At 34.2% G+C, this 16,626-nt stretch overlaps 2 protein-coding genes across 6 annotated transcripts in view; one reads left to right on the top strand and one right to left on the bottom strand.

Annotated features, from left to right (window-relative positions):
* Ance-3 (angiotensin-converting enzyme Ance-3) overlaps nucleotides 1-16,626 on the top strand; it is a 175,207-nt gene that overhangs the window by 129,234 nt on the left and 29,347 nt on the right. The window lies entirely within an intron of this gene.
* Nucleotides 2,252-9,633, bottom strand: Vajk3. The gene is made up of 3 exons (XM_067764068.1): nucleotides 9,486-9,633; nucleotides 9,246-9,327; nucleotides 2,252-4,671 (listed from the first exon to the last, which is right to left on the bottom strand). Exons 2-3 carry the CDS (start codon nucleotides 9,255-9,257, stop codon nucleotides 3,379-3,381), a joined length of 1,305 nt encoding a protein of 434 aa, XP_067620169.1. The 5' UTR covers nucleotides 9,258-9,327; nucleotides 9,486-9,633; the 3' UTR covers nucleotides 2,252-3,378.

Below are 16,626 nucleotides of genomic sequence, written 5' to 3' on the forward strand. Positions count from 1 at the left end.
TCGATCAAGCATATAATTGGTTATAATTAATTTTTTTTTAATATGCTTGATATGGCGTATAATTAGAAAACAAAAAAACTTTATTGTCAATTGCGGTCTTCCCGTGTTCGCTTCGTTTGTATAATGACGTGACCTTAAGATGTTCAATAATTATTACCAAACTTAATTTTTGAAAATTTGTTGGCCACCGTTTGACATTGATTAGGCTTTGCGGTGCAATTTTTTTTGATTGCGCTGATTGATGTGCCGCTTCTGCGTTTTGGTGCAATTAGTTTTTGAATATAATCCAAAGTGCCACATAACTATTTGGACTGACTGGTTGTGGAACATGGAATAAATAATTATTACTTTTCAATTAAGAAGTCTAATTCGACGAAGATACGTGGTTATATGTAAGTGAATTTATAACTATCAACTAATTGTTAAATTTTTTCGGAAATTTCGAAAATTTTCGGAAAATATACCAAACTAATCTTTTAAAGCTCGAGATATAATTCTGAAAAGATTCTCAATGAAACCCGAACAAGGCTCAACAATTTTGCAGATGCGCTTTGAAAAATAGCGACAAGTTTGTAAAGTAATTGTCCATACATATTCCGACATCAGCAAGACAGATGAATTTTCACTGAAAAGCTTTTCATGACAGAAATACACTCGGAGTGGTTGCCGAATCACAGTCGAGGGCCGAGCACGTTTAGAAAAACTTTCTTCCAATTAAGAAACTTGTTTCTTCAATTTTGATGTAGCTTTACCCGGAGCGTGAACCCGGGATCTGCTGTATGGTAGTCGGAGCACGTTACCGTCACACCGTGGCGGCCGGAATAGTTTCTTTAGGTGCAAAGGTGCAAAACGTAGTTCAAACCTTTCCAAAATGTACTTCAGTACTATTCCCTTCATCTTATTGCTAGCTTCGTACTTTTAATGTACAAGGGTAGCAAGGCTCCAGTGCAAGTTATTTTCAACTAATTAGGATTCCTTTTGAAATGTCAGCTTTAACTTAAAGACGAAAAAGTGAGTACCTTGTGTCTTGTATGGGATAGGTAAGTGACTGATTTGGCTGAGCAAATAGTTAACTGTGCATTGTGACATTATCGAGGATTATACAGAAATCTGGCACTAAAAACCTAATTGCAAAGAGTGCTGCCTATTCTAGCAGTGCAACAGTTTTAAGTCACCATAGCTCCTCGTATCATGTCACTAGATATTCTTCGCGACGTCGCAGGATTCGTAATTTGTTGTCAGTGGTAGTTTTGAGGGCTATAGATAAAATAAAAACGATTTTCACATTAGAATGACATCTATGATTTTCGAAGTAGACACCGTCTCCCTCTACACATAAATTGAGAAAAACATTTCGTCAACAACTTTTTTCAATTGAGGAAAATTACAACTTTTCACTAATAAGGAAATTTTTCTTCAATTTCTCATAATATTTACATGTCTGAGTTAGCTCAATGAATAAGAAAACTCGAATGTAATATTGAGCATTCTGGCTAGAAATCCACGGCCGTGGCATTTACACAACCGTGGTGTGATGGTAGCGTGCTCCGCCTACCACACCGTATGCCATGGGTTCGCACCCCGGGCAAAGCAACATCAAAATTTTAGAAATAAGGGTTTTCGATTAGAGGAAAATTTTTCTAAGCGGGGTCGCCCCTCGGCCGTGTTTGGCAAGCGCTCCGGGTGTATTTCTGCCATGAAAAGCTCTGAGTGAAAAACATAAACATGCATAAAACGTGTAGGTCCCGTCCGGCCAATTTGTAGGGAAAATCAAGAGGAGCACGACGAAAATTGGAAGAGAAGCTCGGCCTTAGATCTCTTCGGAGGTTATCGCGCCTTACGTTTATTTTTATTTTAATTTTTTAGTTTTCTTTTTACAAGTTTTTTCCACTTTTAAGAAAACTATTCCCATAACAAAGGAAAAACTAGTTTTAGTTTTTAAGAAAATAACTTTTATAGATTTCAGAAAGGATTCAAATGGGGAAATCTCATGTTTTAACCGCTACTTTCCTCACTTTTAGAAACATTTTTTTTAGTGTTGAACTTGGAGGTAAGCATCTTCACGAGTTTTACCAATTGTCCTTCAAAAAAAAAATTCATTCGACACCTAATAATGTGATTTCTTATTACTGTATTACCGTTATGATAATAAAGATAATCAAAGTTCTTGCTACTTATCTAGTCCAGCACGGCCTTGAGATCAAAATAAAAGCAAAATCCAAACAGAAAGTAAATAACGAGTACAAACACATTTTCATTTATTTTCTTATGAATTTTTTATTATTCAAAAATCATTTCGTCTTAACCAATATTTACACATTTACAAAATACATATATAAAATTAATTTATACACGTTTATTGTACAAAATAATAGAGACAGAAGGAAAATTAATAAGAATCAATACAAAAACGAAAAAGATTTTCTTTGTTGTCCTGTGAAAATCCGCTTAGCAGGCTGAATTTTTTTTTAAATAAAATTAACACAAAAATACACCAAATTTTGCTAATATTTTAAAACATACATACAGTTTAAGAGGCTAAGGTAACATAGTTTAAGGATTTTACTAATTGGCAAATTTTGAACAAAATACATTCGGTTGAAGAACATACAAAATACACACAGTCATCAGTTTATCTTCTTTTCCTTTATTTATGTATGTATGTGCTACAAAAGTGTATTATTTTTCAAATGTTTTTGAGTTTTTGAAGTCTACTGACAACAAAAGAGCGCAACTAAACAATTTATATTATTTTGAATGAGATAAATATAAGCAGTTAGTTGTGTGTTGCCCTAGACAAGGGATTTTATACTTTGTTTATTTTAAATAATTTACAAAAATTTGTAAATACTTAAAACTAAGTGGCAGAGTTAACATACATATATATATATATGAATTTTGTATATAATTAGCAATGAGCGATTTTTGATTGCAGAAAAATGAATTGAAGTGATTTTATAAAGCACTATTTATTGTAAGATATTTTTTTGATTTTGTAAATCTTTTATTAGCAAGTCTTTTATTACTGCAATAATTTTGAAATGCTGGGGACTCGATTTAATTATTTTTTTCTAATTACTTTTTTCAATTACTACATTTATTTCATATACTTTAAACATTTCTCTGTCACAAAAAAAGCGGCCTTTCATTCGTGTATTTCTTTTGTTCTTGCAGTAATCAAATGTTTTACACACTTTCACATTCACATTTTTCTCCTTTCTCCCTAACTTTTCGTAGTTGCTTTACTACAGCTACGTCTTTGTAATTTCATAATTAAAACTATAATTAATTCAATTAACTCTGCCTTCATTGCTGAAATCATATACACAGAGGAGTCGTAGAAATAATAAGCTGCCCTGTCAAGCTATCAAAAAGCGTTTACTTCTTTTTATGTGAATAGCCTTGATGATCGTAGGACGAGTAACCGTAGCCGCTGGATGAGAAACCCTGTCCATAGCCACCTTCATGTCCGTAGCCACCATCATGTCCGTAGCCACTAGAGATCTGGTATGCTGGTCCATGTTCAACGACTGAATGACCAGTAACAACTGGTACACCTACAGGCACTGGCACCGGTTTCTGCACATGTACAGGTACAGGGCGGGTTACGTGCACTGGATATGGACGATCGATGGGCACCTTAACGGGCACTGGTACCGGGCGATCAACTGTGTAGGGCACATGCTTTTCAACGGTGTAAAGTTGTGGCACTGAGACGGGCACCTTTACCGGATATGGACGATCAACAGGCACAGGATATGGTCTGTCGACGCGCACTGGTACCTCAACCTTAACACGTTTCTCCACCACAACTGGGTATGGTTTCTCGACTTCAACTGGGTAAGGTTTTGGTACGGAAACTTCAACGGGACGATCCACAGGTACATGCACTGGCACTTGCACATGTTTGACGACTTCGTAGGGTTGTGGCACTGGCACTTGTACCTTAACTGGTACTTGCACATGTTTAATCACTTCATAGGGTTGTGGTACGGGCACTTTTACAGGTACTTGCACGTGTTTGATTACTTCGTAAGGCTGTGGTACAGGTACTTTGACTTCGTAAGGGCGATCGACTGGTACAGGCACTTTAACTTCAACGCGTTTCTCAACTGTATAGGGTTGTGGCACATGTACTGGCACTTTAACATACTCCTTGACGTTCACTGGCACTTTACGTATAACTTCGTAGGGTTGTGGCACGGGTACCTTAACTTCAACGGGTACGCGCTTTTCATGCACCACTGGATAAGGCTTATCGACGTGCACTGGATACGGTATACCCTTGGTGACTGTGATCGTTTTGTGTACGTCAGCTTGTTTGCTAATGACGAAAGGTTGATGACCATAACCGCTGCCATAACCACTAACATAACCACTACCATAACCACTGGACGCATATCCACTATGACCAAAGGAGTAGCTAGGTTCAGAGTGTCCTCCAATTAGTCCATAACCATGACCATGTTCGATGCCACCATGGCCGAGGTAACCAATATCAAGTCCTGAATGACCATAACCATAGCCTAACTCGAGTAGACCACGTTTGTCTAGCTTCTTTTCAAGAGGCACTTTTTTGCCCGACGATGATGCAGCACCTTCCACAGTCACTTGTTTGGCTGTCGTATCGCCCGCGTATGCGGTGGCTACAAGTAGCGCAGCGAAGCAGATCTGGAAGAGAGAGGCAAGACATATGTTGATGTTATTTTGTAATATATATATATTATATATATCATATTAATTGTTATACAATTTTAAATAGGGGGTAACTTTGTAGTAAGATAATCTATACAATAACGTTGGGTGGCAACACCAGGTAGCATCTTCACTAATAGACACGCCTTTTGAAATGTGGTGTATTTGCTACCTTACCGGTAGGTGACCCCATTTAAAAAAAAAAAACTTTCATAAGTCAGCTCATTATAGTACACAGACTGTGGAACATGTCAGTCACTTTTTTGGAGTGAGTTGCTCAAAATTTAGTAGAACAGTAACTATTTTTCTGAATGCCATTTTCGGGAAATACACCAAAAGTTTCAATATGTGATTAGACAAGCCTAAGCAAGCCAACTTTTGGAGTAAATAACCAATTGCAGGTTAAAGCTATTAACAACTCTTTTATGCTTGATTTCTGTTTGCCTTTTTCTCATATTAAAATCACTTCAAGACACCTGCCCTATGTATGCACGTGCTTAACATAACAACAAAAAAGTTGAAAATTATTTCATGATATAACTGAATCGCCAAATTAAGTAATCAATAAGCAAGCGAAAGTGTCAGCGCCCAAGAAGTGTGTGTTAGTGTAGTGGTGAGCTTTTGACGCCCATCAATAAAGCTAGTCATAAAAATTGGCAACGCATGATCAATGGATTGAAATTGAAAATCGAGCCCCACTGCAATTTCTAATTTACCACCAACTAAATATGTTTGTTGTATTTTATTACACTTTAATTAAAACAAACGCACGCTTTTCGCTGAATTTTTGTCATATTTACCTCAATTGCGTTGAGCTATTTTTTTTTATCAGCAAAGTTGAGTGTCCAGTGACACTTCCGCAATACTTGGCTTAGCAAACTCAAGCAAATTACGTACACGAAAGAAGCGTGGAGGGAGTGGCTGACCGAAAGCTACTAGCCACTTTGGCGCACTGACCGATTTTATTACAAGACATAAATTGTTATTGCGTGGATTTCCTTGTCGATTGCGCATGCGCTTATATTAAATTACCCCTTTTACTATATATGAGCACCCTTATGATATAATAAATAAAATTAGTTACTTAGCTATGTCCCAGCCACATGTATGAATGTGTGTTAGAGGAAAAAGGAAAAAAAATAAAACAAACAAAAGTGCCATGCCTCCTTAACCGTCTGCAGCGTTATAAAGTACGAATGAAGCGGCTTTTCAGTTGGTTGCATTTTGCAATTTATATGCTCGCTAGCGCTTGTTGTTATTGCTAATATCAATTCAATTTGTAAGCACATTACCAATATTGCAGTAAATTATTTTATGATTACTTTATTAGCAATGCTTTTACAATGTGTCTAAGTACTACTCGTTTTTTGGCATCATTCAATGGAGTAGTTGCAAAAATAAAATGTCCAACTTCAAATGCCTTTTGTCTTCTTTATGATATCTTGTTTTTAGCTTCATTTTTATAGCATTTTCTGGCTCACATTTTACATACAAAGCTTTTGTCTATACTTCGCATCGCGAGATTTCGCATGCTTAAAAATATATTGTGACAATGGAACGAAAATTTTGCAATTGCTTGAATGCCAAAACTTATTGCTCCATTCAGTTGGCATGTTTAGCTTTTGAAGTCTCGTTGAGCTTTGCTATCATAAATCATTTGGTGTGAAATGAGTTCATAATTTGGCACAGTGACGAAAAATGTCACAAACTACTGTTGTTGAAAATTTATAGGTAATAATAAAAAGATTTAACTTTGAGCGAGCAATCCGCGTATATTTGTATATCGATTACTACTACGACTACTAAGACACTGCTACAACAACAGCGACTACTAAGGATGTTTTAGCAAGGTCTTCACGAATTTTTAATTTTCTTTTAGATAAAAGCTCCGCTCTCACTTTACTGAATTATACATATGTATCCTTTTGTATATTTTCTTCTAACTTGAAAACGAATAGAAAAATTGTAATGCATTTTGTTTTATTTAAGTATGCAATATACGAAATTAAAAAATTTTTTTATTTTTAGGATGTTTTTGTGGCTGCGACTTGTTTAAAGTTTTTTTAATTGGTAACAATTTGTATCAAATTGAAAATACTTATTTGAAAATATTTTTTTGACATAAATATTGCCGAGTAGGATTACCGGCTTATAGTTTAATCTGCAGAGTATAATTCTTTTCGAGAACAGCTTATTGACCAAGTTTGATAGAACGCGTGCTAATGCGTTAGCTCGCCAAAACACTACCACAAAAAGTGAACCAATTTTTTTAATTAGTTTTTTGTCTGCTATAACATTTAGCAGGATTACATTCTTTGTTTTTTAGTATGGTTGCCACTTAAAATCTTAATTAATATTGGCCTATTTGATGCTCGTTAATTTGTCGAGTTTTTGAGATAAGGTTAAGGCATATCAAACTAAGATCTGTCACCCAACTGTAATACAGTTTTGACAAGGATCTCAAATTTAATTATGTTTTGAAGTCAATATGTAAAGGAATTGAAAATTTAAGTAAATAAAGGTTCAAAAATATTCCAGCATGGTTAGCTATAAATTTTTCCGGATCCAGATAAACCTTGATCCATTAAATAAAAAAAATTGAAAATTTAACACGTTGGCTGCCGGTGTATTACCGAGAACTCAAAAAAGTAAGTGACCGCGTCAAAATACTACTCTCATGTACCACTCATATGTATATATAGTTGGTTATGTTGTGTGAGTTGAACAAATATTTTTCTTATCAATATTATTTTAGAGTGAGGAACTTTTTCTTAAATTTTGTGCTGGCCTTTGTATTTCTCGCTTTTACAGTAAGCGCTATTTTACTATCAAATGAAAGTTTACTGTAAACAAATTGCAATTTAAATGCGAAATGTATGGGGTTTATTGGCTACCTTACTGCTTAACCGCAGATCCTAGAGGGATCGGGCGCCAAAAGTACTAAACCAATTTGAAAGAAACAATACCAGTAGGTTCTTGTGGACACATCGCATTTTTCTGTCTTCATAAAATTTATGAAAAGTAAGCGGGTCCACGTGTCAGGTAATGCACATTTCATTTTGTCGAAATCTGTGCCTGTTTTTGACCTATACAACCATTTTAGAACTTTAAAGAAGTGAGCGGTGCCACGCACCTATTGGGAAGAATAGAAATTCGCTGCATCCGCGCATTATCTGAAGCAGTTTGAAGCGTTTTATATATAGATTCCAAACATGAAGGAAGTTAGGAGAAGGTATAGAGAGTGGAAGCGAGAGTGCAAGGGGGAATTGGTTTGAAAGTTAGAGGGAGAAGTAGAGTGAGAGGGGAATGCAGATAAAGAAAATAAAAGAAGGACAGGTATAAGAATAGCATTGGAAGAATATGTTAGGCGGGACCACTTTTAATGTAAGCAAACCAATTTTTGTGCAGGATAATGTCGGCCAGGTAGGTTTGTGTTTTACAAACTGCTTAAAGAACGGAATGGGATGAAGTTATATGTTTAGAAATGCCTTCATTCAAAAACTTTAAACGTTATATCCTTGCATATCCGCAAAGATTCTAGATGATAAATGACTGAACTAGAGCAGTATCATTAATGATATCAACCACCCTTAATATTCACAAATATTTACAGAAAACAGCAAATTATAATTTCTTATGAAAACACGAAGCCCAATATTTGAGAATATCTGCACAAAAGATACATACTCCATTGCATCTGAACTAGTAAAACATGTTGTAGGATACTAAAAGGTAAATAAGCCAGCAATATCAATTCAAATTTTCAATTTATTAAGCTTAGAATAAATTGAAAATTTGTCTAATAAAATAGTTAGATTGCAAGCTGCATATATCATAAGAATAGACCATATGAATATTATTTTGTGCATTTAAGGAAATTTGTGTGAATATATTCACATAGTAAAATCTATCGGAAAAATATATGAAAAATTGTTAAAGCTCGTTTAGAATAGGTTTTTTGGAGCACGTTTAGAATAGTACGACTTGGTTAGAAAATATTATAATATATTTTTTGGACAGAGTTTTCAGGAAGTATTTATTCAAACTCATTTGTTTTGTTTGCCGATAAAAAAGAAGCATTTATACATAATTTTATTATTAAGAGAGAGAAATATGGGATTAAGCAATAAATATCGATATTATTTTCCAGTGCTCTATGTTTCTATAAATGATTTTTAATTACCAACATAATAAAAAAATATTTTTTTACTTTGAAACTTTAAACTGATTTGAGATAATCTTTTTTCAACATAAGTGTTTCCTATTCAAGTTACTTCAAACTTAAATGAAGTATGTGACATTTTGAAAAAGATTTTTCTGTTATGTATGCCGCTACTTGTATCTCAATATTGTTTAAATAAAGAACAAAACTTTATAAAGATCCCAATAAAATTTTTATCAAAACTTCTTCTGCAGTTGCACTTTCTTTTAAAAGAACTCCCAAAAAATAGAAGTTCTTCAACCTACCATTTTAATTTCATGTCAAAATTTCTATCAGAACTCTAAACTAACTCACCAAATAACGAAAAATTACAATTTTTTATACTTACAAATATTTTCATTTTGAACGCTCCTCTTCAATCAGCAACAGAATTAATCACAATAAACCACCAATGCACAGCTACGATGACACTGCAAGTATTAAGCAAAAATTATTTTATTATGTACTTCATATGTATTTTTATATTTGTTTTTCTTAAAAGCACACTGTTTTTAAATAAAGTTCTTTTAACAGAATAGTTCTCTTTTGCACCAAAATTTTTTAAGTAATATTTATATTACACACTTACACCCACAGCACTTGCACAATTCGCTATAAAACGCCAATATAAAATAAAATTTTTTTTAAATTTAATTTAAATATATAAAAAACTAAAGCAGAATGAATTAAGTGTAGAATCGCAACGATTCCAAAGTTTTGACTGGATGCTGCTGTTGGCCAGCTGCTCGCTTATATACCGCGGCACATATTTTCAAAATAAAAATTCCGACTTACAAAAGTTAGCAACGAACCACCAACAGCGCACTACGCAGCGCAGACATTGGCGACGCTGTTGACGCCAACGTTAACGTCAACGCTTTGCGTAGAAATCGAAATTGCAGCAAGCAAAATGCAGAACAAGTGGTTCAAGTGTCTAAATATGTGCTAGTGTATGTGTGTTTGTGCGCAAGCTTTTGCTTTTTGCTGCGATTACAACATCTTGCTTTGTAGAGCATTAAACGGCCTCAAACGAAAGTGAGAGTGCCTTGAGTTGAGTTGACTCACAAAGTTTGTTTTGATTTGTTGGTGTTTATTACGTGGGTTGGCGTGCTTTAGTGCCGGCAAGTTCGTGCCTTTGGTCTTTTGATATTTTATTGCGCTCGCTACCTGCAAAACTGAGCGGAAAGCTTTTGCTGTGTATTTGTGTTAGTTTGCTTGCCGGCTTTTGCGTGGTGGAGGTAGTGTCTGCATTCGGAAGGTTGTGTTTGTTTGTTTATTTGAAATTTGTTATAAAACTTCTGTCATTGTGAACATTTTCAATGAAAAAATTGGATAAAGAAATTTATTTTGTTGTTATATTTTCAAGCTATATTTCTTTTTTTGTTTAATAATTGTTTCATTCATTCGATGGCCCTTTATTTTGTTTGTTGCCATGCCCACCAATACATTTTTATATTTCTACCATTTGTTTGTTTGTGTGTGTGCCTTACGACTCTTGTTCTGCCAATACATACGTGATTCTTAACGCATACTGCTAGAGTCATAATTCTGCTTGTGTGCGTGGCTTGGTTTATTTTTATGGATGTGGTAATTTTGTATATTTTTACTTATAGTCTCATTACTTCTTCTTTCAACAAAAACAAAAAAAAATTTAAATATTAAACTGAAAATTTGTTAATCCTTTAAAAGGAAAAGTTTTCTTCATTTTGCAGGAAGGTTATATTATTTGAATAATTTCTTATAGGATAAGAACAAACTTTTTTTCGGAAGCAGCCTTGTATCTTTCTTAAGGTATTTCCGAAGTACTTGCCGCCAATAAAGTTGTTTGTAAAAACCAAAGCTTTATTTATTTTTACTTAGTTGGCAAGGGTAGGTCATTTAAATCCCTCTTTACTCCAACAGATTGAAGTCAGTTAACTTTGAACGACAGCATGTATTATAATTTGATATTAATTGCTCCTGGTTTATATCGTTTAGAAAGTTAGTCTTGTTTTTAATATGTAATTCTTATATTCTAATAGTCACATCTTTTGCAGTTCTAGTTTGGTAAATACTAAGGAAATTTTTGGGTTTTTCCTTCTTTTGTTTATGAAAGCTTGTAGTTGCATAAGTTTTGCGATGACATAGCACAAAAATAATTTTTGGTCTTAAAATTTTACAGTTTAATAAATTTAATAATGGTTTTTTTTTTAAGTTTTGCAAATTGTGTGAAGCACTTTTTGATAAACCAGTTCAATAACCGATGGTAATTCCTTGAATTGATTGTTGATTTGATTAAAATTATAGAACCAGAGAAATAAAAATGTTTTCTTGCATCAGCTTATTTAATGGCGGTGAATTATGAATCAAACCTGATCTATTATTCAAACAAAATTTTAAACAAGCGTGTTTGTAAAATTTTGCCAGAATAATTAAACAAACATATGATTTAGCTTGTTTTCTTTTTGCTTCGTCTCATCAAAGTTGTTTTTAGATAATCACAAGGTCATTTCTTTTATCAATAATATTGTATATACATAAGTCACAAAAAACTAGTTTGGAATGGCATACAAAAAATTTCGAAACTCAGAATAATGTTTAAAAGGTAGTATTCTTCTAGAAACTAGATTAGGCCCAAAAGGTATTGAGACCAATTCAGATCGATGTATGTTAGATGGATATTCTCTACATTAGAAAAATTATGGTTGTGATGCTAATTAGTTGCAGTGCACAATGGACAAGAAACAACTGATATTTGGCATAAAATTTAAATCTGAATTTATTAAGAATAGGAAATGTTTTAAAAAAAGAAATTTTAATGACAGAAATTTGCTCAGCAGCGCTGCTTAAAAGCTCCTCGAAGTCAGATATTTTGCTGTTAAAAAGGGAGTGTGCTTATCGCTACAACAACACCAATATCCATAATGGTGTCTGAGATTAGAAGCTTAATCAAATATGATGGTTTAGTCAAAATTTGCAGCTGCTTTGGAACTTTTTGTTAAAAAATTATATTTCGTCATATTTTTAAGACTTTAATGTTGAAATGGTCGTATGCAACCTTTTTTTATATATATAAAGATGGGTTTAGCTTTGACGAGCAACTGCAAAGCAGACTGGCATTACTCACGAAGCAGGTTCTTGTTTTCGAGATATTCTTACACGAAGCGCTAAAATCACGTTTTCTGGCTACATAATTTCGACATGAAAACTAATTTCAATCACAATTTTTCATATACCGTTTAAAAGAAAAATCATTTCCCTAACAAAATCCATTCAATTTGTCCTGAAGTTTTATTGTGCTATATTGATTTTTTTCAGGCAGACTTTCCTAGGCATACTAGGCTTGGAGTTGTTAAGCAGATGGTGTAGTCGATATAACTAAATTCAATTTAAATATCTTTTTTTATTATTTCAATACTAGCGTAACCTCGCCCGCTTCGATAGGCGATAAATTCAATGATTTGCTGAAAGAGAATAAAATTAAAACGAAACAAAGCAAATTCTTTGATACAATTTCATTCGAACTTTATTGTAACACTTTTTGGTAAAAAACGTTTTTGGGTTTTCCGTCTTTCGCGTAAATGAATAACGACGATGGTTTGCCTACTCGTAAGCAAGCTACATACAATTGTCCATGAGAAAAAATTGGGTATTCTAAATTAATACCGCACATTTGCAGAGACTGTCCTTGCGCCTTATAAATTGTCATAGTGAAGGCAATCCGTCGGAATCAGTGGAATTCTGGGTATCAAAACGTCTTCTGCTTGGTACTTCCCTTTCAAAATTGTTGCTTCGATAACGTTACCCATTAGTTCCTTCACAGCGAGTCTGGTACCGTTGCAAAGTCGTGGCACATTAATGTTGCGCAGTATAATAATCGGTGCTCCAATATTTAATCATAAATTATGAGGTGGTAAGCCTGGCAAATCGAGTGAGTTTAAGAATTCAGTTGGATAATTTACGACATCATCTTGATTAGTAATAGTGTCCATTGACTTATATGCAACTATTTCACCAGATATTTGATCCAGAATAGCTGCATCATTGACGTCCTTATTTTTCCCAGCTAAAATTGCTCCATCGCTGAGCCAATCATAGTTTTTGTAATGTTGAACTATGTTTGGAAATACACTCTATATCAATGCCTCTTCAGACTGTGCAAAAGTGCAGAACTTGTTAGGCAATGTAATCATTCCTGTTGGATCGACAGACATTTGGCCATTTCCGATTTTCAGTAATGGCTGTGAAAATTCAGCTGCTGACGGATCGTTTTGTAGTTGAACACGTACGTTTGTAGTAAGTGTAAGCGTGTTTACATGTCTCCATAAATACGATGATTTTAAACATGCATTGATTTAATCTGCAGCTGTGGATTTTGGGACCACAGCATGGCTCAACTATATGGTTGGCTCATCTCATCAGCTGATTTTAATTATTTCATTGCATGGTCGATGGGTTTGTCAAAAGGAGATGGTAATCTCAAAATGAAACCAACACATTGGCAACATTTTCTTTCACATACAAAAACTGCCAAGTTTTATGTTTCCATTTCATACCATTCGCACCAACATCAATACACATATTTGCCTATTTTAACAGCCATATTTTGCTATTGTACAGATGAGCCAACCATTAGTTCAACCATGGATCACAGGTAATGTTTGCCTGAAAGCTCGAGCCAATAAAACCATGTCGCCTCCAAAGACTGTTTGGCTTCAAAGTTGTATCAAGTGCTTGCAATGACTTCTTTTGTGCCATAATACACTTATCCCATACGATGAGCTTACATACTTTAAGAACTTTTGCCATTCCAAATGTTTTCGAAATCGGTATCGTTATCAGTGTTCGGACTTGAAAATTTTGATAAGTAGTAGATTTTCCAAAAAATAGTGGTTGATTTGAGAAAAAAGTGGTAGATTTCGCTTATATTTAAAATATCTTGATTTAATGAATAATAACCACTTTTTTTCATATATATAGATAGGTCTACGTTGCAGTTTTGTACTAAAAAACTAAAGGAAAAGAGGTAATATGGTGATCGGAGCTAAGCTAGACGTTATTTTGAGTTTTATAAAACCGTTCAACTGCATTGATTTTCTTCCCGAATAAGTGTGGATAAAATAAGGCTTATTCAGAAAACTTCTATAAAAAGCTACCACCGATTTTTAAGCTTGCGTGGTAGAAGTGGTAGAACTTATATTTCAGGAAAAAAGGTGGTATATCTACCATTTTAGTGATAGAAGTCCGAACACTGCTCACAGTTGAACTGCATACAAATTAACGGAAAATAAGCGTCGTTTTTATAACAAATACAAGGCAGTATAAATGTTCAGCCAGCAACGAAATGTGACATACGTTTGTGTATGGGTGCTGAAGCATCTCTCATAAACAGTGTACAAACCTCGGTGTTTATGTTTACTCTCCTTCAAAAAAAATTTGCAACTTAGCAGCATGACACAAATCGAAAAATTCGTATATTTATTCAAAAAATGTTGTACACATGAAATGACCTCGATACGCTCGTCGCCCAGTCACCTATCCTATATTTCAAGTTAGATCAAACTACACACGAGGTGCAAAACAAATTCAAAATCGGTTAAGTAGTTTAGGAGTCCATTGGCCTCAATTGTGTGACACGTGTTTTTTATATATTAAGATAATTTTCTTCAAACATAACAAACGTGCCAAAAAGTAGACTTAAAATAGTGAAAAAATGTTGTATGGAGAAAGTATGATAGCCTTCCAAAAACCAAATATATATTTTGACTCCGGATATGTATTCAGTATACCACAGTCCTTTAAAAAGTACAGGCTGCTTTCTGCGTATAAACTTTGTCGGCCTGTGTTTTACAAATGGGGAGTAATTGCAAAAAAACGTGTAAGCGGTCCGACTTCAAGCAATGGCTTCTTGCAGGTAACCGTTATTATTCCCTTCTTTCATTGTTCAACTTTCAATTCATCTAATATCATACATTCCGTCAAGTATTATAATTTTTGGTAAGCCAGAAAATGTGATTTCTTCTTAATTAACTGTAATAGCTATTATTATGGCGCGTACAATGTTTTCTAGATCATATTCGGAAAGGAGTCTTTTCCACCCGTTTTTCGGACGAAGCATTTTTCAATGTTCTAAGAACCGTAAATCAAAAAAAGAAGAAAGATTGAAAAAAAAAAACATCATCCCTGAAACTTAATGAGCTCCACGCTTAAGATGTTAAAAAAAATGACCTAAGTGAACGACACTGCTCATATAACTCGCTATTACATTAAGGCTACCAATTTGTTTTGTTTATATAGATAATCAACGTGGTATTACTTTCCAAAATATTTACACATTTTCTTACGACTAACATACCATTAAATAGGTAATGACACCAGCCTTCTACTTTACAAAAACGTTTCACTTTTTATTGCGTTCGCAACAGAAGAGACGACGCAATAGTTGATTCTAAAAACCCCACAATGGTAAATAGATGTCCGCTAAGCCGTAATTAAAACGTTTTTTGTGGCAACGCTTTGTTGCACATTAAATAAATGGAAACTAAATCTGAGCATTTGATTTCAGTTATAAAGACATTTACCGTTTTTGTAGTATATATTTCGCACGTTGTTTAGAGCGGTTATTCCATCGCTCCGGGATAAAAAAGCTGGTTAGCAAAACAACAACAGTAAAAACTCTGTGATTACGTAGACTTTAGCTGGATGAGGAAGAGGAGTAGAGACATGCTACTATAAAAACGCTAGACTTGGCCAAAACTTGTGCGACATTACTCACGTTGAGCTCCATATTTTCTTACTGCCAGTGTGTAATAACAAAAACAACCAAAAAATGTTGTTGCTTTATTGTTGCAAGTTTTAGTGGCTTTTATTTCCACGTAAGCACATTGGTTTACATGATTCTACATACGTGCACTTGAGCAGCTATAAATTTAGAGCAGCACCTTTTAAAATATCGAAGTAGTACAAACTGGACTGGGTGCACTTGGTGTTTGATATTGCACGAGCGCTTACCTAAACTAAAAACTGATGCAGTTACTTATTTTGTGGCTTCAAACAGTAATTGATATTTGCAGCAACAAAAACAAAAGCAGATAACAAAAATGTATTTTAGTGCTTCTCTTAAATGGCGTTTGTTGCGCAGTCAAATCTACTTAAGCCAAAATCAAAATCAAAAACGTGTAACTGTTTTATTTTTCCTTGTGATTTGTGCTCGCTAGATAGTGACTTAACCTCAAACACGTACATACGTGCAAATATCAAAAAGACGCAATGGGGCGTAGACGTTAAAGTTCGGTTTGATTTTATTCATACATTTCCAGCGTTTAACTGCCGCTATTAGTGCACTCTAAATCAAGACTTTTAGTAGACAAAATCTAACTTGAATGCATAGCAATTTATTTGTTTATTTCTCTCATTGCTAACCAAAATAAGTATAGGATTTTTTCGTAATGTTAGATATTTTGTCTGTTTTTGTGTGTCATATGTCTTTGCCCCTAAATTGCTTGTGGGGTTGTGGTTTGCCTCTGGTTGCTGGCCTACATTGCATATTAAATGGATCTGACCACTTTTCCGGCAGGTTTGCGTAAAAAAAAAAATTTTGTGCAACTGTGGCTTTTCATTATTGTTTAAATGTCTACAGTTTTCATTCACATCGTTGGCGAATCCATTATTTATGCGCACATAAATTATGTGAGCGGTGATATTCTGTTAAAATCTATGTTTAGTGAAAGGTCTTTGGTGTTAGGTTGAAT

This window comes from Eurosta solidaginis, chromosome 2 (assembly GCF_040869045.1).
Source record: "Eurosta solidaginis isolate ZX-2024a chromosome 2, ASM4086904v1, whole genome shotgun sequence".
Lineage (NCBI taxonomy): Eukaryota > Metazoa > Arthropoda > Insecta > Diptera > Tephritidae > Eurosta > Eurosta solidaginis.